General features: G+C 50.7%; 1 protein-coding gene across 2 annotated transcripts; it reads left to right on the top strand.

The window, feature by feature from the left end:
* The first annotated feature begins 2,802 nt into the window (after positions 1-2,802).
* Positions 2,803-14,753, top strand: LBH (LBH regulator of Wnt signaling pathway). 2 transcript variants are annotated; one of them, XM_054629431.2, is made up of 3 exons: positions 2,803-2,964; positions 3,720-3,822; positions 12,263-14,753. In XM_054629431.2, exons 1-3 carry the CDS (start codon positions 2,939-2,941, stop codon positions 12,464-12,466), a joined length of 333 nt encoding a protein of 110 aa, XP_054485406.2. In that variant the 5' UTR covers positions 2,803-2,938; the 3' UTR covers positions 12,467-14,753. The 2 variants fall into 2 exon arrangements, with proteins under 2 accessions (XP_054485406.2, XP_077032153.1); XM_077176038.1 differs by lacking the exon at positions 2,803-2,964 and adding an exon at positions 3,001-3,564.
* The last annotated feature ends 9,566 nt before the right edge of the window (positions 14,754-24,319 follow it).

The raw sequence follows: 24,319 nt of genomic DNA, 5'->3' as shown, positions 1-24,319 counted from the left end.
TTATAGAACAACTCCCATGCATGGAGAACGCCTCCCCAGGCTTATAACACATCTTCCATCCCTGGGACACCTGGATACATTCAGCAAGACTTCCCCCAAGGGTAGGGCCAAAGGTGCAGTGCTCCTGGTACACAGCTCACCCACAGAACCTCACCCTGGTGGCCACGGCTGTGGAGCCACCGTGAAGCAGGGGAGCAGCCAAATGTGTCTGATGGAAATCACTGCTGGGAATCACGGGAGGTGTGCCTTTGCTTTCTAAAGGGCTGTTAACACATTTAGGGTTAATCACACAGATAGATCTCGCCGTGGCTTGGAGCCAGTAAAAGCATGGATCCCCAGGCCTCCTGATGGGAATTGGCCAGGGCCAGGGCCCCCCATGCTCTCACCCAGTCGTTGGGAAGTAATCTGTGTACTCAGCACAGAGACACACAGACTCAGCACAGGGATTTTTTTCTGTGTCATCCCCCTCACACCCCCTGAAAGGTTCTTATCCAGGTGGAAACTCGAATATCTTCCTATGCCAGGCAAGATGGCAAGGCAGAGCCCAGAGGACATAGGCAAAGGGCTGATCTGAGCTGCTTTTTCTCAGTGGTGGCTGCAGGAGCCATGGGGGCTGGATGGACCAGAGGTTGAGTCCCATTTCTGTCCCTTGACCTCCTTCAGGGACTTTGATTTATCAAAAATTATATACTTTAAGGAATGAGCTTCCCAAGGAGGGAAAAACCTTGAACTTCAAGCCCTGTTGAGCGTAGGAAGGCATTTAGAGAGACTGATCAGTGGGCCTGGTGAAAGAGGGTCTGGGGGGCATGTGGGTTTTTCATCAGCTTTATTTTGTACAGACACCACCAGGAAATCCATAGCAGGTGTGTATATGTTTGAGGGACACAGGCAGGGCTGCTTCAGATGAAACATCCCAGGGAACTGAGCTATGTCCCCATCTCATGTCCCATGTTTTAACTGGACATGGTGGGAGAAGAAAGTGCTTGGGGCAGGCTGGAAAATTAATTTTAAGAGACTTGACTGAAGCAGCACCCTGTCTCTCTCCTTCTCCCAGAGTGGTCTCCCAGCCTCTGCACATACCACCAGGCACTGACCTGGGCTGTTCAGCATCAAAAAAGCGTTTTACAAGTCAAGTCTTGGTGTTCTCTTAGTGGAGAAATCAGCAAAGACAGCCAATGTGAACATGTGTCCCAGGGGATGCAGCAGAGAGAGGGGGTCTGGGTGGACAGGCCAGCAGAACAGAGGGAAGCTGTTTCCCCAGCACTTTGGAGACTGGCTTCTCCTCTTACTCCTCTCCCTGACTCCAAACCTTGTTGTCAGGAGGCTCAAGGAGGGCAAAGGGACTGTATGCACCGAGCCCCCTCTGCTGCCTCCCTCCCTTTAACCTTGTGGAAGGTGACTGGTGGCCCTTTGCAGGGAGCTCACTGCCACCCACCTGAATTTCCACACGCTTGCTGGGGCTCGACTGACTCCTTGTGATTCATTCTAATGTGGCACAAAGCAGCAGCTTGCTGCAGCCTGATGTGGAACACCCACATACGCTCACATTATATAATATCAATCTAAGCAGATTAAATTATCCGGTCTGAGGAAACACATGCACGTAGGGATGTACACACTCATTCACAGTCTGGAGGGTAGATCAGTGGAGCTGAGGGCAAAGCTTTCCTCCAGACACACTGAACTTGTGCTTTTTTAGCACTTAAAAACTGGGGCAAATAGCACATATTTGCCCGTGCATAGACAGGTGTGTGAAGCACAGCAGCAGCTGAGTGTTCTCCGTTTGAGGGAAACACGAGAAGCGTTTGTAAGTATGTGCTTGGTTATCCACTGTGTTGGCAAAATCTGAGCAGCAGCATGGAGCAACAGGTGGAATCCAAACAGTGCCGGCACTAAACTTCACCTGTCAGCGTATGGCAACATCCCTGGGAAAGCAAACAGAGGGGGGAACTGTCCCCGAAAGCCCTGAGCATCTCTCAGCAGCCTTGGAGAGCCCGGCCCATCCTGTGGCATGCGCCTCGGGGCACAGCCCACTCCTCGGGCGGCACAAACACCAGCAGATCGATGCACAAAGTCGGGAGTCATGCTGAGCTTGGGATGCCCAGGCCTTGTGCCAAAAGATGCACTTTGCCTTCCAGAAGTTTCATGTTGGGAGGGGAATGCAGGAAATGTGCTTCACCTACAGCTGCGCACGGTGCTCACGCTGCCCGGGCAGCGAATGGATTTGCCTCTCCCTCTGCTCTTGCGCCTTCCCGTCATTGATTCACATTATTTTGCTAAATATAACGCGGTCCCTTAAAGCTGCTCACTCAGCTTTTACCCCCGCCGGCGGTGCAGGGCACGGAAGGTGCTGGCGGAGCGGGGCTGGGCGGCCGCTGCCGCTTCTGGGCACCTGCCGTCCCTACCCGTGTCCCCGGCCACCACCGCCACGAAGGGGCCGCGTTTGAGACCCGCTCCGCTCCGCGAGACCCAGCGCCAGCCGCGGTGATGCTCGGGGTGCCGCCGGTGCGGTACCGGCAGCAGAGCCGGGGGGCCGCACCCCGCCTCGGCCCGGGCCGGAACAGCGGGAACGCACCGCTCTGACCTCTCTGCACTGGGAACGCCCGGCACGGGGTGGCCGTGGCCCCCGCCACCCGCTCGCGGGGACATGGGGGACGGACGGACAGACGGACACCCCCCCACACCTTCTCCCCCCGCGGGCGGCGCCGAGGCCATTCATGAAAAAGTTGACGTCAGGAGGGTGGGCGGGGCTGGGGCCGGGACACGCCCCCCGGGGCCATTTAAGGCAGCGCGGCGGCGGGCGCGGGGCTCAGAGCGGAGGCGGCGGCCGAGGGGTGAGGGAGCTCGGTCGGTTCCCTGGCAGCGCCGCGCATCGTCCCGCAGCGCCTGGGTGCCCCTTCAGCCACCCCGTGCCCGGGGCAGCCTCTGCTGGGACTTCATGTCTGTGCTGTGTCCCCTGCCCTGGTGAGTGGGCGCTTCCCGCGGGGAGCGGGCGGGCGGGGGGACGCTTGAGGCCGAGCCCCTTCAGCCGCCCGTGTCCCCTCATCCCGCCTCAGCCGCCCCGGGATGAGGCGAGGCGGCGGGACGGCGAGGGGCCCCGGGGAGCGGTTCGGGGCCGGCGGCCGGTGGTGGCGGTTCCCCGGCGGCCGGTGCGAGCCGGGCGGTAGCAGGACGAGTGCGCCGCTGCGGGGGGGAGTTCGCTGCACTTTCTCGCGCTGGAAATTCCATTAAATCTGGAAGAGCCGAGCTGGAATTGGCGCCGCGCGCTCCGCTGGCGTGGGTGTCCCTGAGGTTGTAAAACAAGTCAGTGGGAGCTAAAGCGCATCGGCTTGAGAAATAAAATAAAATTTAAAAAAAAGTGAAAGAAAAACCAAGCCCCCCGCGCTTGCACTTTATTTACTGTGGTTTTTTACTTCCCCCCTCCCCGCGGGGCAGAGCTGGAGGAAGCGGGGTTGAAAGCGAAGCGCTGCTGCCGGAGCGTCCCCGGGTGTGCTGGAGCTGGGCTCCTGGGGGGAGAGCCGGGGAGGTGCTCCCAGGGCATTGGATGTAGCTCCAGCTTACGAGGTACTGAGCTTTTTCCGCTGCCTTCCAAGGGGGGGCAGGAAGGAAGGGACCAGAAATAGACTGCCTACAGCCTCTGCTGCTCGCTTCGCCGCTTGAATCGTGCTCGGTCCTGCCGGAGCCCCTCAGATCACTGGAATGCTGTCTTTTGTCTCTAGCTCTGATTATCTGAGATCCGCTGAAATGACTGAAGTGATGATGAACACCCCAGCCATGGATGAGATCGGACTAAGCCCCCGCAAGGATGGGCTGTCGTATCAGGTAAGTGTTTGGCTGGCAGTTGAGGCACTAATCCCGTGTGGAATTGCCTGGGCTAGACTGTTAAGCTTGGTCTAACGCACGTTTCCATAGCCTGACCTAATAGCAGGTCTTGCAGTAGTGAGAACTAGTCAACAGACTGGAATGCTTGCTTGGCAGGAGATGGTTGTCTAAAATATCACTCGCTATCAGTGCGGGTTGGCAGAGGATTCAATTGTTTTGAAGTGACCGAGCCCCTGCTCATTCAGCATTCCCGGGGCTCAGTGGGAGATGGGTTAAAGAAGGATTCATGGCACTCACTGGGCTGAGAGGGCTCATGAGATCTTTGTAACACAGCATACAGCTGATCTGCTGAGAGCAGGAGGATGCTGTTTATATGGTATCCACATTTTTTTGATCTAGTTCTTGATTTTCCTGACTGATGTGCCCCTTTGAAAGGGTTAACAATCCTCTGTAAAGAGACAGTGAGGCCAGACACAGCCTAAATGAGCCGTGAAATGTCACTGGAGATTTCGGTACCTGGAGGCACGAGTTGCATTCATTCTGAAACTTCTGAACAATGTAGTTAGCTATTAATCTCTAGATCAATGAAGAAGTGGTCTGCAGCTAGATTTAGTCTTAACATCCCTTTCATTTCCTAGCCTGTAGTTAATCAAAGCTCAAGTTAGGCACCTTAGCTTCCCAGCTCCATGGTTTTCTTCACTTCCAGGAGGCTCGGTGATGAGCTCTGACACAGATGCTGAATGCTGGCAGACGACTTGCATCTGCTCTGTGTGTTGGGTGTCTCTTACCAGCATATCCAGATGCAGGCTTTGTCCTTGGCAGATGTTACACAATCTGCACGGAGGCATTTGCTCCAAGTGTGCATTCAGATGAGGTGCTGAATGTTTGTCTGAAAAGGGAACTACAAGGCAGCAGCAGTGCATGGGAGCATGAAATCGACTGAACTTTGGGCCACCACTGAGGCCTCCAGCAGAAGGCATAGCTATGTGGAGGAAAAGGGGATGCATTCCTTCTTTTAGTCAGGATTCTGGCTCTGGAAAATGCAAGTTGTTTGGTTTATAGCTGTGCTTCAGTACTTGAGCTAGTGGGGAGTGTACAGCCTCTCTTTCCTCTCTTACAGAGTGCAGAGGCAATGGCAATTGTTAAATCTGAAGCAGTCAAAGTCACCTGCATGGGCTGCCTTTATGGGTCACCTTATGAAAAGGCTTAACCCAGTCAGGTCAAATGCTTCAATCTACCCATCCGAATTCCTAGGGAGAGGCAGAATCTAGGTGCCCTGCTTGTTCTAATGATCTCTTCAGTCAGGTTCTTCCCCAAGTGCTAATGACCTTGATAAAGTCTGCTTTGGCCAACTGGAGAACAGGACTGTTTGGTTTTGAGTGGATCACCTGAACCTGTGAGTCATAAAAGCTGACGACTCATATCTGTGCGGGGCTTCTGCATCCTTGATCTGCTCTCTTTAGTGGTCTAGTGGTAGATAATTTTTTTTTCAAATGCCTGCAAGGAACTTCACCTTGATTGATGTGCTGAAGAGTGATGGCAGCAAGAGTAGAGGAGTTGAAATGGAAGACCCTTATGGCATTAGTAGTGTGTGGGCTGTGTAGGAGGTCTACCTCTAAATCAGGTTGGTGTAAAGAGGATTGGGGAGCAGGATCCAGCCTTCCTTCTCTGGCTGCTAGGCTGAGAATGTCACTGTGTAAGTCAAGGTAAGTTGAAAGCATCCTTAAAGGGTTGAAAAGTCAGCTGAGACCAGCAAGGGCAAATCTGATGCAAATAGCACTATGAACTTTTTGTTCTACCTCAGACTTTGGCACTTTGTGCCTCATCTTGCTGATGGAGAGAGTTTGGTACATGGAAAATTGTATGCTTGTCTGAGAGCTGTAGTGCAATAACTTAAAACCAGACAGGGCTAATGGAGCATGACTGCTCCTACACTGAGGCTTGTTGTTCTAAGCTGCAGCATCTTCATCCACTCATCTGCAGAGTCAGGCACTCACAGTGTAACAGCCCTTGGCTGGCTATGAGAGGCAAAAAATAAAAAATGGAGCCAGAATCAAGCTTTTAGCTTCAAAATTTTGTGCTGTTCCTTTAGTAGAACTTGAATTCATTGTACTACAGAGATGACCTCAAACTGGGGTTCGAAATTTTCCCCTTCAACCTGTGTAGAGCAGGGACTGCCTGGGATTTGGTCAGTAGGATGCTGCCTGAGACTGGGGGCTGCTTCTGCCACCAGAGGCAGGCATGAAACTGTCTGGACCAGAGGAGGTGGTACAGCCCAGCAGCACTGCTGGAATTCTAGAACACATCAGTACCTGCTGCAGACAGACTTGTCCTGCCAAGAGAGCTGTTTCAAAGTTTTTTTTTTCCTTTTACTTGGGAGTAAACTGAGGAAGCAAGCTCATACCCTGATTATAAACTTTAGCAATCTGATTCCTCTGTCTTGTGGAGTTCACTGAACTTCTTGGCTCCTCTCTGTCTCAGTGGTTGTGAAGGGAGCTTGGGTTGTTGACTTTTGTCTTCTGCATCTTCCACCCACTGGGGTGTCTGTCTGTCCTAGACATCAGCTGAAGGTCTGCACTCTCCTCCTTGGTAAAGCACTGTGCCCTTTGCTGGGCTGGTCATCACTGGTCAATAATGAAAACTCAGACTGCAGAAGGAATACCACTATTAACTGAGTTCCTTCCATAGGCTTAAGGCAAACCTGCTTTCTTCTCATAGGATTGCCTTTTTTCCAGTTAATATGTAAAATGCTTATAAGCTAGTGTGCTAGCTTCAAAATCATCCTCTGTAAGACAGCTTTTATTACTGTATTTGTGACAGCAAGCTGCTTTCTGATCCCCCTGAAGATGGTTCAGATTCCACAGGCCTGAGCAGAAGTTAGTGGTGAATTTGGGGCATGAGTCTCAGAACAGGGCAGCATAGACAAAACAGAAGATGTGACTGAAGAGATGATGTCATGCTGGGTCTTATGCCTGCAGTGAGAAGCTATTTCTGGATCTTTAATAGATGTCCCATAATTCCCATGGGACTTACTAAACAAAAAACTCATTGAAATGCAGCTGATGGCTCAAGTTGCCCCTGCTACCAACAGATGTGGCTGTGGAGGGCTTCGCACACTTCCTGCCTGGCAGTGTCCAGCAAGCCAGGCTGTTTCTGCTGCCAGCTAGAGCCAGTGCACCGTTTGCTGCTTCCCAGCCCCAGAAATACCCGTGCTTTGAAGAGCCTCATCAGCACTCTGCCAGCTTGTCCTCTGTGCTGTCTCCCAGCAGCACGAACAATGCCGCTGAAACAGAGGCTGAATTAATCATTTCGTGGAGCTGTTGTCAAAACAGTGCCTTGACTGCAACCCTGCCTTGCTTCTCGGAAGTGGAGCGGGGTCTGAGCACAACTGAAAGTGCTTTAATGCCCAGAGTGTGCATTCTGAGCAGAGGCAGTGTGCTGAGCTGAGTGTGCTGCTTTGCTGCAGGCTGGCTGGCAGGTGGCTTGCTGGTCCTTCAGGCTCCCCTGGAGGAGAGTGGCCTGCAGAGGCTGAGCTTGCCCCGTGCCCTCAGCTGAGGTTTGGTTGTCATGGGGAGCTTGAGCTCTTTAAGTCATGATCGCATCATGCTGGGATCTGTGCAGGTTAATCACAGCCACAGCTCGCTGGCAATCACGTCAGAGTGCCTGAATCTGGGTAAATAGGCTTAAGGCTCTATCCAGTGCCTGTGCCAAAAGCTTGGTGTTGAGGAAGTCATTTCTGGTGAGTGCAACACCTCTTCACCAGCCCTGGGGAAGCACTGGCTTTCCCAGGGACTTGTGTGTGTTGGATCTCTCCAGTTAAACTGGACCACCAGTATGTTACTGGCCCAAGCGCTGTTGGCTCAATGGAAATTGAACTTCCTCTGTAGTTGTTTTCTTATCAGGTGCTTCATGTCTGTGCAACTTTGATTTGTGCAGGGGAAGTCCTTCAGAGGTGCTGCTTGCTGCTGTGGAAGGCTTTGAGACCAGGCTGCAAAAAGGTGGTGATAGCCAGCACGGCTGCTAGACAAGATTAATGGGCAGAGTCAATGTGTATTCCAGGGTCTGGGACCTCAGTGAAGACAGAAGCAGGATATGGGATAAACAGATAAAAAGCCAGTCATGTTGGCAGCTGTGCTGTGCACGAGTGTTCCACTGAAATCCACACTGAGGACAGAGCAGCAACACCTCAGAGCCTGTTTTTTCCACCTTACTTTGATGCTTTGTTAAACTGAGGGAAAATGGTTAGATGTAGGAAGTTTCCCTGACATCATGCCCTGAGACAGGGCAGTATTTCTGTAGCTGGGGAGTTGTTGTGGCTCATCAACCTGAGTCACAGCTGCCGTGTGCATACTTGGAGCTCGTTTTTGAGTCATGACTGCTGTGTGAGTGAATGTATACATTGTGGCTGGAGGAGTCCTCCAGAGAGAGGACACTGAGAGATGACTGAAGCACTTTGTGAAAGGAGCTTGCTGTGCTTCTCAGTGGCACTAAAGTTTTATTTTCAGAACTTCAATGCTGATTTGGGATTTGGAATATTGATATTGCTGAAGAGGCACAAAATTCAGCCCTTCAGTCCAAGGAGGATGAGTGATGTATCCTGTACCTGAAGTGGGATGTCTCCCAGTGTGGACTTTGCAGTCTTGTATAGAGCTACCACAGTCAAGCAAAGCTTTCCCCCAAACCAGTAACTTAATTTGGAAAGATGTCATTGCTTTAGTCTCCCTGTAATACAATTTAAATAGTTTTCAGCCCCATGGGAGGGGAGACAGGCATTTTAACTATGGGTGTTGGTATGGAGCACACATGTGGAAGTTGTTTTGGATTTACAAGTGTCACTTGGATTATGGTAGTGCTGAGCTAATCTTCTAAATTGCCTGACATCTTTGCTGCTTTTGGTGTTTCTCCATCCCTGTGAATGCTGAGAGAGGGTATGAGCCTCCCCAGGGCGATGAAAACTTTCCATTCTTGTTGCCAAGACTTCATCCGAGGATGGTAGAGCTAGATCATCTGAAACAGAGGCAAACATGATCGTCCTAAAATCATTTCAAGCTTTTGTTTCAAATTCTGCTTTTCCCTGCCCTTTCCAGCTGCAAGGCAAGGGTTTGGTTGATTTGTGTGTGATCTGGATAAGTTCATGAGGAGAGCAGTTCCCAGACAGAAATCCAGAAGGGCCTGTAAAAACCAGTCTTGCTGTTAGCAAGAAGCTGTGTTGAGTGGTGTAAGAAATAACATGCATGTCCTCTGGATTTAGAGGTGTTGGATGTGTCTCTCCACGGCCAGAATTTGGGGCTCAGCTACAGGGGAGGCTCTGTGTGGAAGCAGTTGCAGCCCCTTGTGCTGTACCATGCAAGTGAAGGGGTGGAAGATGCCTTTGAGTTGCTGTAAATTTGCTTTTAGGCAGCCATCACAACCAGTTGCTTGTCACTTGTCCCCCATCAAGTGACCAGGTCTGCCAGGGACAGTTGTCTGCCTCAGCTGTGTGCAAGGTGGCTCCCTGTCATGCACCAGAGGGAGAAGCTAACCCATAGCTCCTGCCGTCTTTGTGGGATGGGAGGTGCAGAGCCTTTCTCCCACATCCCTGGGCAGGATAACAGGAGCAGAAAGGCTTGGAGGCAGGTGCTGCTGTCCTGGCTGCTGTGCCACAGAGTGCAGAGCTCCCAGGTCAGAGCTGAGCTGTGCAATTCCCAGTGTGGAGCTTGCTGTAAATTAGGGAGGTTTCTTTCTCCCCATTGTCTAAATCTGGAGTGGGACCAGATAAGGCCTGTGGACAAATGGATAAGGCCTATGGAACCAACAAATGTAGCTTGGCCCTACTAGAGCAGGACAGAGAGAGCTGGTGCTTGCTTATCTTTTTCTGTGAGGAGGAGGGGGGGAGGCTGGTTGGGTTAACCTTCTCACTTGGCTTCCCCAGATGTACAGTTAAGTCTCAAACCCTTTTTCCTTGGCCCCTGTGCTTGGCCTGCTGTCACCCTGCCCATCACACTGGAGGAAATCTGCCTTTCTGTGTTTTTTCCATTGACTGTCCACGCCCCTTCAAAGTGCAGTTGCAACATCTCCCTTCATGCTGCCTCAACGATTAAAAAGCATGACTTAGTGGAAAAAATCCTGACCTTCTTGGGTTCGGCCTGTCCTGCAGCTGTTTGAGATAAGATTGTGCTAGGGTTTTTTTTTTATTATTAAAAAAGCTGCACACCACATTTTGTGGATATTTGTTTGTAAGGAAATGACTACTGCTTAGTTTCTGGAAAAAAAAATCTGGCAGGCTATTTTCAAAGAAATTGCTCCAATTTGACCTAATGTGCTTAAAATAATAGCAGTCGAAGGTTAGTTTAATTATTATACTGCTATTTTTCTTCCATAGGGGGCTATTTTCATGACATTATCAGCTTATGTAACCTCTTGAACCACACTTTTTTTTCCATTGCAGCCTTCTAAACCATGTAATGTCAAGAGTATTTTTTTTCCTGATCCTGGGTTTAGATAACTTGATGCTTAAGAGCCACTGACTGTACTTTCAGTAATGCACTGTGTGCCTGAAACTGATTTTGTTTGGCCAAGCAGAAGCCACAAAGTTCCAAGAAACAGTTGCTATCTCACTGGTGCTGGGAGTGACTAATAGCAAGTAGCTCACGCTGCAGTGCCCAGGTTGATGTGGCTGTGTTCAAGGGACCTCAGCTGCTCTTGTGCACCTGAAAAACATGGATGGTGGGAGCTGGAGTCTTGCACCACTGTCCCCAGGACTGGATGATCATGTACAAACAGCCCCTGATTTGTGCATTTCTTTCTGTTCCCTTGCCTGAATTTGTGTTAGGTAGCAGCCCAATGGCTTTCCCAATCTGATTGGCACAAAGCTTTGGGTGTGAAGGAAAAATGAGGCTGAACAGTGGAAGACTGAGTATTGCCAAGGAGGTGATGCTGTAGCTAATAGTTGCTAGGCTGAAGGAGGGGCTGATAGGATGTTGTTTCACTTCTTGTGGCCCAGACTTCCAAGGTGGTGAGTACCCAGATGATTGGCACAAGGAGAATGAGGCTTCATGGTTAATGCTCAGGGCTCCTGGATGGGGAGCCTGCTTTTGTAACTGGAACCACAGAGATCAAAGCAGATGAGATCTTGCTTTCAGACTGAGGCCAAGGCTGGCAGTGCTGCTCCCTGCAAGGATGTTCTTGTAACTCACTGGAACGCAGGTGACGTTCAAAGAAAAGTACAGCCACATACTTCTCACATGGCCTACAACCTCAAAGGGAAAATGCACTTTGTCATTTTCTTCTTTGGGGTGTTTAAATGCAACTCTGATGTGAAATGGACACTGATAAAATTGTTTGAAATAGCAGGTGGTGGTTGTTTAATCTTCTGCCTACTAACCATGAGGTTTGATGTAGCAAGTGCATTTTATCACCCAGCAGTGATAACCTTTTTATCACCCATCCAGTTCCCTTCTGGATGAGCTGGGGTTTGAAGGTGTTCCCCCAGCAGGTTACCCACAAGTAACACAACCTTTTCTGTTCATATTGCAATCTAGTCATGCAAAGCTGCTGTGAACAATGCACCAGCAGTTTTTTTTTTCCCTTTACTCACACTTTGCCTCAGTTCCTAGGAGGATCAAAGTGTGCATCACTGGCATTAGCAGTGAGTATGGGCCCTAGTGCTGCTGCTCTGCACAAGCTTGTGCATCCACGTGGCAAACAGAGGGTGGGAGGGAATGGGAAAGGTGCACATTGAGGGGCTGGAAATCCAGGAGTCCTTGTATTCACTGCATGAGAAATACAGTGCATAACTTCTGGCTATGCCACAGGTACCCCTTTCCTGAAGAAATGCAGTCTAGTCCCCAGCCCTTCCATAAAATGAGTGTCCTGCTGAGTTTCACTGCTGCTGTGTGGTAGCTGTAGCGTGCAGAATACTGCCAGAATTATCTCTAAAATGCAGCTGAGCTATTTCAGGCTGGCACTGTGATACCAGACACAGGCCTTTGCTGCAAGGGTCTGGGCTGTGCTAGCCCTGGGTTGCCATGAGCCTCCTGCCTCCCAGCAGCAGAGCCTGGAGAACAGGCCTCTTCTGATGTGCAGCCTGACCAGCAGCAGGAAATGAGATCTCAGATTCTCTGATGGAAACAGCTCTGTGTGCAGACTGAAGAGCATTAATGCAAAAAGCAGGGGTGGAGGGGGAGTGAGGTATTTGGATAAATATCCAAAAGGGCAGGTGCCTATTTGCTGAGCGCTATCCAAGCAAGCGCGTGCTTCGGGAGCCTCTTGGGCAGGGCTCATTTCCATTACTTGGAGACTGGAAAAGGTTATTGACAACTTCAGGAGTGTTCCTATTGCTCAATGGTTGACTCTGTGTCCAGACTAGTCTGCCCTGGAGACCTGAATGTCTAGAGCTGGGTTTTTGGCCGAGCCTGTGCGAGTGCAGCCCCTCTGACAGCCTGTTCCTTGGCTCTTTCAGATCTTCCCCGACCCCTCGGACTTTGATCGCTACTGTAAGCTGAAGGACCGCCTGCCCTCCATCGTGGTGGAGCCCACGGAGGGCGACGTGGAGAGCGGCGAGCTCAGATGGCCGCCCGAAGAGTTCCTCGTGCAGGAGGAGGACGAGGAGGAGGAGGAGGAGGAAAACTGTGAAGACGCAAAGAAGGACAACAAGGAGCAATAAATGGCGTCTGAGGAAAGGCAAGGGACTGCACCCTTCTGAAGGAAGAGCCACACTTTCTTTGAAAGTCTTTTTAATAAGACAAGTTCAATTTTGCACCTGCGAGATCTTAGTTTTTTTGTATTCTCTGTATTGAGAACTGAAGCCCTCGGTGTCACCAGACCTCCTGAGGAAGGAAGGAAGTAACGCAGAGAAATGTTTGCTGTTCTCGAGATCATTATCTGTATTTTTCCGAGGCGGAGGCAGCAGTGAAATTCCAAGCACATGGCAGAGGGTGACCACACGAGGACTGCTGGAAGGGGGAGCTCGGGAAGGGGGAGGAAAGTTGGAGGTGGCAGCGTTTGGCTGGGAGCTGCCTCTGGCTAAAAGCATGAGAACAGAGCCAAAATATCTCAGATTTGCCTTTCTTACAGCTTCCATTTTGTGTGCTGGGGGGTGGAAGGGTGTCCATAGCGAAGCATGGCTAACTGATCTAGTGACAAGGGGCCTGTAGCTCTCCCTGGTTCGGCACCTCCTAGGGTAAGGTGAGCGTCCATAGGAGTAGTCTGGTTTCTTGCTCTCGCTGTTGAGCCTGTTTTCCAGCCACTTTCCCCAAAGTTACTTTGTCCCCCTGTTTGCCTTTAGACTCTTCAATGCTGAGCAGCTGTATTTGCAGGATAGCATTAGGCTGCTGCTTGTCATCTCTCCTGCAACGCCCTAGCTTATCTTGCAGGTGGTGAGCATGAGGTGGTGTGCATCGGATGTAAAAAGGTGCTTCTGTCTGCAGCAAGAGCTCATGTAGGTTTGAACACCTCAGATTTTTCTCTCCTATTTGCTGAGGCTGCTGTGGGTGGTCTCCTCTTGTACAGTGCCCCAAGCCTAAGGGTGGAGATTCATGCCTCCTTGCCTTGGTGTCCTTGCAGTTGTAGGGTTTTGTGTCTCTTAACTTGCTGGTCAATGGGCTTGAGAGGGCTGGGGTGGGGGGGATTCTCCTCCAGCTCTACACTGCAGGGCCTCCTCAGTGCAGGACAGGCTGGTGGGAGTGTTGGGAGGGGGGCTGCCAGACCTGGGGGTCATCCAAAGACAAAACACCAGATCTAGTGTGGATCACCAGTGGGGTTTGCAGGATGGGGTCTGCTGGGAGAGACCATGCCTGGGTGTCTTGAGACAAGATGCATTCCTGCTTCTTAGTGAGGGTGAAAAGTCCATGGTTGTTTTAATGAAGTGCAGACTGGCTTGTGAGGTCTGGGTTTGTCCTCTCTTCACCATATCCTGCCTCAAGGAGAAGGCCAGTCTGCTGCCAGACAAAGGAACCTGCTGCTTTCCTGGAAAGAAGGGATGGTCTTGCAGCTTTGGGGACCAGCTTAGGAGCCAGTCAGTCTTGGGATAGGATGAGAGCAGGTACCACCTAAACCAAATCTGGGGTCATGGAAGAGAAAAAGAAATGTCAAGGCCTTAACCAAACTTCCATAATAATCCCAATGCCACCCCCCTTTGCTTATAACTGGTTCCATTTTTAAAATCTATTTGGACATGTGTGTATTTGTATTTTTAATACCTCATGAGTAGTTAAACGCTGGTGGGGTTTGGGAACTGCTTTTAACGTATTGGCAGGATTGTTTTAGTCTTGTCTTGCTTGTGTTTCAACATAATGGCAATAATTTATCAGCTGTGTAACTCTTTTTGGACAGATGGGGGTTTGGAGATGAGTTAGCACAAAGCAGGAGAAATTCAGTGTTCCTACACTGCAGCTGGCCTCTGGTCCAGCCACGCAGACCCAGTCAGACACTCCCTGCCCACCTTGGATGGGTGATCACTGAACAGCCATGATGTGGTGATACCATTTTCTCTAGCAATGGATTCAGCTGTTGTGTCTGTAACACTTGTTCTAGTCTTGCTGTCTTACTGGAGTGAGCTTGTACACCTGCATACCAGCCAGTTGTCTTATTTCTAAGTGTTACTCTCTATTGGTCTCTACCATCTGTACCACCAAGTCAAAGCTCTATATCAAAGATATTACCATGTGGGCAGCAGTGAGATGGCAATCCTTGGACTTCAGACCTGCTGTCTGCCCTAAAGACTTGCATATTTCTGTCTGCATCCTTTTTTTGGAAGTATTGTGTATATTTCTATTTGTTGTTGAACGTATCTAAAGAACAAAGCACTCCAGTAAAATTCCTGTTGTATGATATACATTCTATATTTCTGTAATTCTTTTTTGAGCCTCAGGGAGAAGCTAGCATTTTTTTCAAACTACATTTTTGTCACTGTGACAGTTGTAAATAAAGTTTGAAAATGCTTTCCAAACGTACTGGCTTTGTTTTTGCTGCTGAAGCGGGTTGGGATGGTCAACCTTCCAGATCATGCCTGTCAGCTGAGCCTGGAGATGCTGGTGGCTGGCCTCAGATCATGCCCTATGGCATTGGAAACCTAAGTCAACTTTGAGGGGGCAGCACCTTTGCCTTTCATCTTCCTGTGGTTGCCCATTGCTGTGTGAAAGGCTGCAGCAAACTGCTGCTCTGGTTTATTTATTCCTGAAAAAGAAATCTGTATTTATATCTGTCATCTACATCTACCCCCTTTTACCTAACCTTGCAGAGCATGAAGTAATGGAGAGTGGAAACTATTCACAGCTGCTGTTAGTCATGTTCCCTGTGCATGCTCTTCCCTGCCCTGAGCAGCACTCATGAAGACAAGCCTTGCCTTGCTGTGTGCCCATAGGGTCCCAGCTGAGCTACCCAGGGGTGTCTGTGTTGGCCATTCTGGGTCCAGAGGTCAGCTCTGCCTGAGTAGCTGTCTTGGCACTCACCAGTGGCCATGTGCTGCAGTTTGTGGTGCTGCTGGGGAAAATGGCATTTCTGAGTGTGACTCTGAGCTGCTCTGGTACCGAGGCACTGTTCTGGCTGTAGGAGTCTGGCCACGCCAGGATTCAGTAATTCAAGCTGTGTACTTTATGGGATTAAATTTTCCACTAAAACCTGGTGATAAGAAGCAAATACCCTGGAATACCCATATCTTTAAGGTACATGGATAGAAGTTCCTGTGATTTGGCAGCTAACACTCTAATCTAACCTAGGCAAACAAGCCCAGCTGAGGCTGGAGTGTTGTGTTTACATGAGACTAGTTTAAATACACTAACTAATGACCCTTCCATTTAATGCTTGAACTGAGGGCATGCTCAGTGTGAGCCCCACAGTTCCAAGATGAATTGTATCCTGCTCAACCCTCATGGATATTTTATGCCATGGGAACAAATGCAATATTAAAGCTGACCTCTCCTTTTCTTCAGTCAACCTCTAGCAGAGGTGCTTTGATGTCTTCCTTTCCTCAGGCACAGTTGCTTGCCTTGTAGAAGCTGCTGCAAGACGACCAGATGTGCTGGTCTGAAATCAGCAAAGATGTTTATTCTTGACCCAGAACGTTTTTGTTCAAAATACAGCACTGGTTAGGGAAACTGCAAACACATTGAACTTGTCTGCTGCTTCCACGTGCTGCACACCAGCAGGTTTTTCAGGCTCACATCAGAATGAATCCTGGTGTATCATCCTGTTTTGGGGTAAGACCAGAAGGCCTGGCCCCTGAGTGGGGCTTGCTCAGCCAGGGGGTCTGCCTTGTATCAGCCTGGAGCAGTGCTGGTGGGAAGGAGGCTCTTTCCTGCTCCTTGACTCCAACTATTGTGGCCAAACTGGAGCTTGGATCACCAAAGGAAAATGGGCTTGTGCTGAATGGGTGAGCCTTAGTCATCCCAAAGAAGAATGATGGGTGGCATAAGGACCTTTCTTTGCACACAGAACAATGTTTCTCCTGGATCACATTTAAGCCTGAGGCATTTGTCCTCCTCAAGCTTTGCCCTGTAGTTGAAACTGATGACACAGCAAGCTGTGCTCTGCTGTCCTGCTTAGTTCAGCCTGTGCTCACTCTCCCAGATATTTCATTTGTAGTGTTCAGTCAGTGTGCACCCACTTCTGTTCACCTTCACCAAGCCCACAGTCTCTTGAACCTCTGCACATGAACTGCTGGCATCCCACTTTGCCTACATTTGGGTGCAGACAGGAAAAATTACTGCTCTGTGGGAGTGCAAAGATAATTCACCAGCACTGCATGTGGGGAGCAGCCACTCCTAAGATACAGGTCCCCTTGTGCAGGCTGAAATTGTGCTCTGGTGTAACCAGTCTCTTTATCATTGCAAGGAACAGGAGAAGCTGAATTTTCTTTCAGGTGAGCTGTCTCCTTCCAATTTTAATCCTAGCAGGAAGTTCCCAGCCTATGAGGACGTGGAGCTTTCATCCTTGTGATGCTGATCTGCTTTAAGATGCCTTGAAGCACAATCAAAACTAAAACAAAATCCTCCAAGTCTACTAACCTGGAACAAACCAGGGGATGTGAGGAGCAACAGCCTGTAATGTACATGCTCTGAGCTCTCAAAAAGCAATCCTGAGCACCACACATCTCTGTATAAACAAGAGGAATTGCTATCCCTAAATCCTTACTGATGAGAAAAGCTCTGGGTGTTTCATGGTCCAAGGGATGCATTTCTGTTTATGTTTGGCAGCACAAATCTGTGTCTGGATGTGAGAGGAGCACAGCAGAGTTTAGTTATGCACCTGCCTGGTGTCCCCACAGTCAGCAGGGTCTATGTCAATGTCTCTGTAGCAGGAGGGCAGCGTGGGGGACATCCTTGATGCATGGTGGCCCATCCAGGCTTTCCTGGAGGCCAGCAGTGTCAGTAGCACAGTGTCATTGGCTTTGAGCCACTTGGGTTAAAAATTGTCACTTTCTGCAGCCCCAGTGATCACCCACCTGCAGAAAGGGCTGTGCAAGCCTGGCTGGAGAGCAGCTCTGCTGAGCTAAGCTCAAATCCATCCTCACACAAATGAAGGTTTATGAGGGCTGGTTTTAGGAGTGGGAGGGAAGAGGCTTCATGCCCGTCACCTGGGGTGGAACTGAGTGCAGAGAAACCTGCTTCACCCAGGAAATGCCTGGGACTGGTGGGAGCATTGAGTCTGTGTCTCTGTGTGTTTATGTGATGATGAGCAGGGATGGAGAGAACAGGAGCTGCTGCAAAGCAAGGGAGGGCACCGTGGGTGGGGGTGTGAGGTGTGATAGTGGAGAGCTGCTCTGCCAAAGCTCCTTGTGGCTCCATGGTTTCGTGCCTGAAGGACTGGAAATGCAGCCAGGACATTCCCTGGGGCACACACTGACCTCTGCAGCTCCCACCTTTTGCTCAGTGGAAGTTCACCTGGAGGGAAAGATGTGTGGGGCTCGACTGTGTCATGCTGTGCTGATGGCCCCAGCATGAGCCAAAAGCCTGGGGTGGCAGGCTGGGGCACTTTGGGTGCTGGGACTGGAGACAGACCAGCTGGGGAAGAGATTCCTTTCTTCTCTGGTCTCACCTTCCCTATAATGGCTAAAAGGGGAAGGATTGGGGTCAAAGCAAGAGAAGTTAAATTTTTTGGTTTTTGTTTCAAATCAGACCTTTTCCTGTTGATGAAGAGCTTTTTCTCCCACACCGAGTTACCAACTCTGTGAAAGTTTGACAAGTCTGTCTTGTGCTTTATCCACGTTAAAACAGAAACCCCCAGCCCCATGCTTGGGGTCAGTGACCTGTACCTTTCCCACCGAACAGAGAACAGACAGGACAAGGGAGCAGAGCCTGATGGGGTGAACCTCCGCCCACCACAACAGGCAGCTGAGGCATAACAAAGTCAAACGCAGTGTTCTGAGAGCCCTGAGGGGTGGGAAGAGTGCACAAGCCGCAAAGGAAGCATGCACTGAGCACTCGGTGGCTGCCAGAGCTGTAACCACACAGGGTTACCGTAGCAGCGACCATCAGCTTCATCTGATAAAAATAAGCAAGGAAGTCAAGTGTATGAGAGGGAGAGGATGTCAGAAGCCAAGCATGAAAATGTCACTGCAGCTCTGCTTTCATTTTCAGTGCTTCCTTCTTTATTCTGCCCTCAGCCAGTCCAGGAGCCCAGGTATTTCCTGCCCTCTCTGTGCCAGAGTGTGTCCTGCCTCTGTCCCAAACATCCCCTGGCCCAGGGGTGCTCCTGGCCACATGCTGTGTGCTCAGTGCCCTGCCACAGATGCTGGGAGCCTCATGCACACAGCCTGCATCTCTGCTGCAAGCTGCAGGGATGGAGCAGCAGGCAGAGCCTTGTCCAGCTGCAGCCAGGCAGCTCCCCACCTCCTCCAGGGTCACACTGGCTGCTGCCTTTGGCTCTGGACTGCAAGGGTGAGGATCAGCACAAGGGGAAACACGGGAATACAATCCCAGTGTGGTCACTGCCATGCAGCAGCCTGCTCCTGCTGTTCTGCACGCTGAGACCAGCTCAGCTGGGGTGAGGAGGTGCCTCAGGTTTGTGGCTTTCTCCAGCTGTGCCAGGGCAGGGAACAAGGGTGGCTGTACTGCAGGGGTTTGAGCTCTTCCCCACAGGTTCTCTGCATTCAGAGCTATGAGCCAGGCAGGTTACAATCAGCTCAACAAATATTTGTCAAGCACGAGCCTTCCTGAGCAGTGTTTGACAACTCTTTTCCACTGCAGCTGTTGCCAGCGCTGCCAAGCCTGCCGTGGGTGCTGCCTGCGGGGTGAGGACTGACCCCTGCTGCCACTGGAGCTGCAGCCACACTTCCCTGCTTAAAACCTGCTTTGTGGCCAGGTGACAACAATGCTGGGTCCCCTGGTGTGGAGGGGAACTGGCTGAAGGTGGCTGCTGGGGCAAGCAGCAGAGGTGGAGCTGCTTTCCATGTTCCCTTAGGTGGGAAAAGCCTTTCCAGTGTGCCAAGGATGCTCTGTGTGTGTGTGTGTGTGTGTGTGTCTGTGTCTGTGTGTCTGTGTCTCTGTGTGTCTGTGTCTGTGTGTGTGCAGGTGGGATATTTGCCTCTCAGTGCCCTGCCCTGCTCCAGTGCCCACAGTTTGCTTCACCCTCTGCTCAGCCTCCTGAGTAATTGGCACTTTCTGCCATAGATTGGGTGGGTTTCATTCAGCTGCTGGGATTTGGGATCCTTCACAAGAGGGGAAGGCAGAGGCAGCTTTAGAGCAGGGTCTCCTGCATGAGCTTGCTCTGAGAGCAGGACCAGGGGAACTTTGCAGGGGCTCTTCAGTCCCTGCCAGGCTCAGCAGATCCTGCTGGGGCCATTATCCCCTGCACTCAAGGACAAAGGGATTTTGTAGCGGGCAGTCTCATGACCTGTCTCTATCCATGGGGCTCTCAGCTGACCTGAAATGGGATTTGCCCAAATCTGCAGCACTTGGATGTGGATTCCTGGCTGGGACTGCTGTGGGTGCCTCTGTGTGGAAGAGGGAAGAGCCTGTGGGCATTCAGATGGGGCAGGGGAAAGTCATGCTGCCTGCTACTGTGCACCCCACTGGTGCTCCCAGATGGACTCCCGAGCTGTCCTGGCCCATTCCAGGGCCTTTCTCAGCTGCCTGTTTGCTGCAGCATGTTTCACAGACTGCACCCTGTCCATGTGCTCCTTTCCATACAGAATCCTTTCTGCTTTTTCTCAGTAGCAGCCCAAGCAATTTCTCCAGGACTTCCTATCTCTGCCTTACTTGATCAGAGCAACTAAACCTCTGTAACTAGTCCTGACCTCTGTAAAGTGGGATTGGCCACAGAATGCAAGAAATATCATATTTAACTTGAGTATTTTGCTCTTTATAGGGACTTTTCATCAGTGACTTTCCATACCTGTCTCTTTCAACAAGCCTTAGATATTTGTCTACAGGGAAGGTTCCTGGTGTGATGCAGCAGCAGTCACTTTTGAGGAAACCTGATCAGAAGAAATCTCCAGAGCCACTGCTGTAAGAAGAAATTGTTTATTTGGCTGAGTTTTACACAGAGAGCCAGCAAAAGCTCCAGACCCTGGAAGCAAGGACCCCAAAAGCTTCATACCCTGTGATGCCACCTCCCACCCTGGCACTGGGCTAGTCATGCTAAGCTGCCTCCATGGTAATTAAAATCTGGGTGTTCAGTCTGAGGTAGTTGTTAGGTCTCCTGCTGTACTCCATGGAAGGAAGTAAACATCTCCAGAAGGTGAATCATTTTAACAGCCTATCTGGAAAGAATGTCCTCAGGCCAGCAAGAGGATGGAGATAACCATGGAGTTGATTAGAGGGGTGGAGCAGCTCTCCTAAGAGGAAAGGCTGGGAGAATTGGGACTGTTCAGCCCGGAAAAGAAAAGGCTTTGGGGTAACCTAATTGCAACCTTCCAGGACCTGAAGGGAGCCTACTACAAGACAGATGGAGAGGAACTATTTAGAAGGGCCTGTAGTGACAGGACAGGGGGAATGGCTTCAAACTCAAAGAGAGAGTAGGTTTAGATGAGATTTTAGGAGGAATTCTTTACTGTGAGGGTGGTGAGGCACTCACTCAGGTTGCCCAGAGAAGCTGTGGATTGCCCATTCCTGTAAGTGCTCAGGGCCAGGTCGGATGGGGCCCTGAGCAACCTGCTTTGGTGGAAGACATCCTTGTCCATGGCAGGGGGCTGGAACTAGATGATGTCAAAGGTCCCCTCCAAACCCAAACCATTCAATGTTTTTGCATGCCCAGCTTTCAAGCAGCTGAATCCAGATGAGCTGAACCTCACCTTTGGTTTGTTTAGTGCTTTCACCTTGTTGCGTTTGCCCCTTCACATGTCAATGCCCCCACTTCTGTAGTGCAAAAAGATTAATGCATCCATGGCCAGCCATTCTGTGTGAGCCCAGTGGACTGAATTTGCTGGAAAATTCACATTTCTTAAAAAATAACCCTGACCCAGCAGGACATGAAGTGACACAACTGGTGAAAAAAACCCCAAATGTGAATGGGAAGAATGAGGAACACACAGGCAAGACTGCAATGAAGACCATGGAGGTAGAAGGAGAGGTGTCAGGGACAAACCACATGCAGCTAGTTCACAAACTCTTGATGAGGTTCCTCCCACCTGAGCTGAGGAAAGCAGACCAAGGAGGTTAAATAGACTCCCTGTCTTTTGTCTGCAGCCCAGCTGCAGGACCTGATCCTGTTTGCTCCCTTGCTCCCACAGCAAAAACCTCTGGGTGTGCATGGATCTTGCACAGTACCCACCCCATCTTTCTGTGTGTGTGTCAGAGATTCACTGCAACAAATGGCAGACAAGCACAATCTACTCACCAGGAATCACCTCAGTGTCTCAGGAAAAGTTGTTATTTCCACTCCATTTTTTCATATTAAAATGTTGTGGACTTAAGTATTTCTCTAGGGCATTTTTCTGTCCCCACACATCAGTCCAGGTACGTGCTGGCTCACCTGGCAGGCTGGCTGGACAAGAGTCTCCCCACAGGTTTCAAGGGGATGCTGGTCTTTCACCTCCTCTGCTGGGGTCTCACAACCAGTCAGTCCCACCAGGAAAGAAAATCCAGGGACCAGCAGCATGCTAGAGGGAACAGCAGCTTCCCCTGCCCCACACAAAGCACATCAGGCTCCAGAGCACCCTTGGAAACATTTCATAGAAGGGCAGAGCACGGAGCAGCAGCGGAGAGCAGCAGCCTGCCATTCGTGCAGCTGCAGCAGGGTGTGACAATGCCTGGGTAGTAAAGCCAGCTGTGAGCAGCACAGATGAAAGGCACCATAAAAAACACGGCAGGAGAAGCACAACCATGAGAGCACAGCATTTTCACTTTCCATCTGTTGATGCCTGCCTAGTGGTAATCAGAAGGAGAAGTGAGAAAATTATGCCTCTGAAGTTTTATTCCATGTCTTATCTGCTTTTTGCTGTGTTATATAAGGGCCCAGTCTAGAGCTACTTCAATGATCAGATGCTTAACATGAAGGTGTGTGGAAAGGCTTCAGGTTTAGCACCTATTTTCTTCACTTGGCTGCCCTGGTCCTCTGGACAAAAGCAAGTCTGGGGAAATGACTGCCAAAGCTTTGCCTGTGACCAAAACACAGCGCAGGACTGGCAGGAGGACGAGCGACCAACAGGAGCTGATAACAAGTTGCCTTTGCTAATTGCTGTTTTTAAAGTCCAAAGTCATTGGAAAAAATGAGTAAAGTTAGATTTCTCACACTAACGACAAGAAGAGAGTGCGCTGGAATGTCTGAGTCACCGCTCTGAGCACTCCTAATTACACAGAGATACACTTTCCATGGGCTGTGTTACATATTACAAATGTGAGCAGAGGCTTCCAGCAGCCTGGTGTCTGTCATTATGAGTGCTGTTTACCAGGAGATTTGAGCCGGGCTGGGGTGACCCAGTGGGCTGCAGTTAGAGGGGTGGGATTTTTGCAGGTGATTTTATTTGTTTCACACAAAACTGGAGCCCAGTCTGAAACCAGCGAACTGAAATAGCAGGTCATGATTTTCTTGCAAACGTGGGAGCTGGGTTTTCACCCGAGCCCACACTCACATGCAGTGTGCTCTTCACCCTGTCTCTGAAAGCTGCCACGGTGCTGGGGCTCTTGGGAGTGCCTCTAACACACAGAACAGGTTTGCTCTGAGGGCCTGTGCCAGCCCCTTGCTGGCAGCCTGAGGGGTGTTGGAGCTCTGGTCCAGACCTCACAGTCCAAATTGATTGCACAGGGCAGGGCAGGGCTGGTCCCTGCTGGTGGTGAGCCCTGGGTGGGGGGCAGTGACCAGGGGAGGCTTCTCCTGCTGTGTCTGGGTGCAGCAAGGCCACAGCAGCATCTGCCTCTGCTGGAGGACGCTGCTCTGGTGGCTTCTGGAGCAAATCTGCCAGCCCTGGGTGGGAGCCTCAGGCACCCAAAGGCACCTCAGAAGGCAGAGGGTGCCTATGCACAGGTTCACACGTTCCTCCTTGATCCTCAGGTGGCCTTCCCAGGTAATCCCAGGGCAGCCAGCACTGGGCCCTGTCAGGGGACAAGTTTCCTGTGGCCCACATGGACCATGAGCTGCAGAGCCAACTCCAGTCTGCCCTGCGAGGTGCAGAGATGTCCTTCCACTGAGTGACCTCCTGGGATGCTGGTCCCAAGGCTGTGGGCCCCCAGAGGCAGTGCCAGCCCCTAAAATTGAGTGCACTGATAGTACTTTTCCTGGATTACCTTCACACTCATGTGAGCAAGCTTCCCAACAAAGCAGGCAAGCAATTAAACAGCTGAGGCCTCATTAAAACAACTAACCACACCACAGGGCTTGTGATGTCTCCGGCATGATTGATAAGATAAGAGTGAGGCTTTGGAAGAATCCAGCGTGGAAAGGGTTAGGGCCTCAGTTGCGTAATTCCTTTAATGAGTTGTTTTGTCATAAACCATATGATACAAGCAGGCAGGAACAGGGGCAGGAGGAGGATGAAGAGGATGTGGAGGATGGAAGGCTCCTCATAGCCCCCTCAGGCTGTGGAGGCTGGAGGTCCTTAACTGCTGGTGACTAATGTTGTTATCTGAATTTTTACCCTTTTGAAGTGGTAATGTTTCATCTGTGCTTCGGCCTCTTTATTCTTTTGTTCAAAACAAGGCTTGTTTGCCTTTTCCTTCTTATCCCCCATGGTTCCCCTCCCCTAGGATGGGAGGTATGGGTGGGGAAGCTCACTGTATCCCTGAGGGTGAGGATGTGCAGCCTCATACAGCAGACTGGAGATGAGGGAGAAAAAAAAGGTAATTTATGAGTGTTGGGCCCCAGGTTTGTATCCTCTCCAGAAGAGCTGGCATCTTCTGCAGCAAGGACCCCAACCCTTCCAGCTTCACTGCCACCAACATTTCCCCAGCCAAGGAGCAGAATATTGCACTGAAATAAAGGTTTAAAAAAAAAATCCATTAAAAAAACTCCTGTTGGTTTTATGCTAGCCCAGATTCCCAGGAGACCACATGTGGGGACCCTGTGCCTCGCCAGTCCCGGGGCAGGGGCAGCTGCTGACCAGAGCCAGCTGATTGCTGCAGGTGCAGGCAGTTGTGTGCTGGCC

The sequence above is a fragment of the Agelaius phoeniceus genome, chromosome 3 (assembly GCF_051311805.1).
Source record: "Agelaius phoeniceus isolate bAgePho1 chromosome 3, bAgePho1.hap1, whole genome shotgun sequence".
In the NCBI taxonomy this organism is placed as follows: Eukaryota; Metazoa; Chordata; class Aves; order Passeriformes; family Icteridae; genus Agelaius; species Agelaius phoeniceus.
This window is presented reverse-complemented; position numbering and strand designations above follow the sequence as displayed.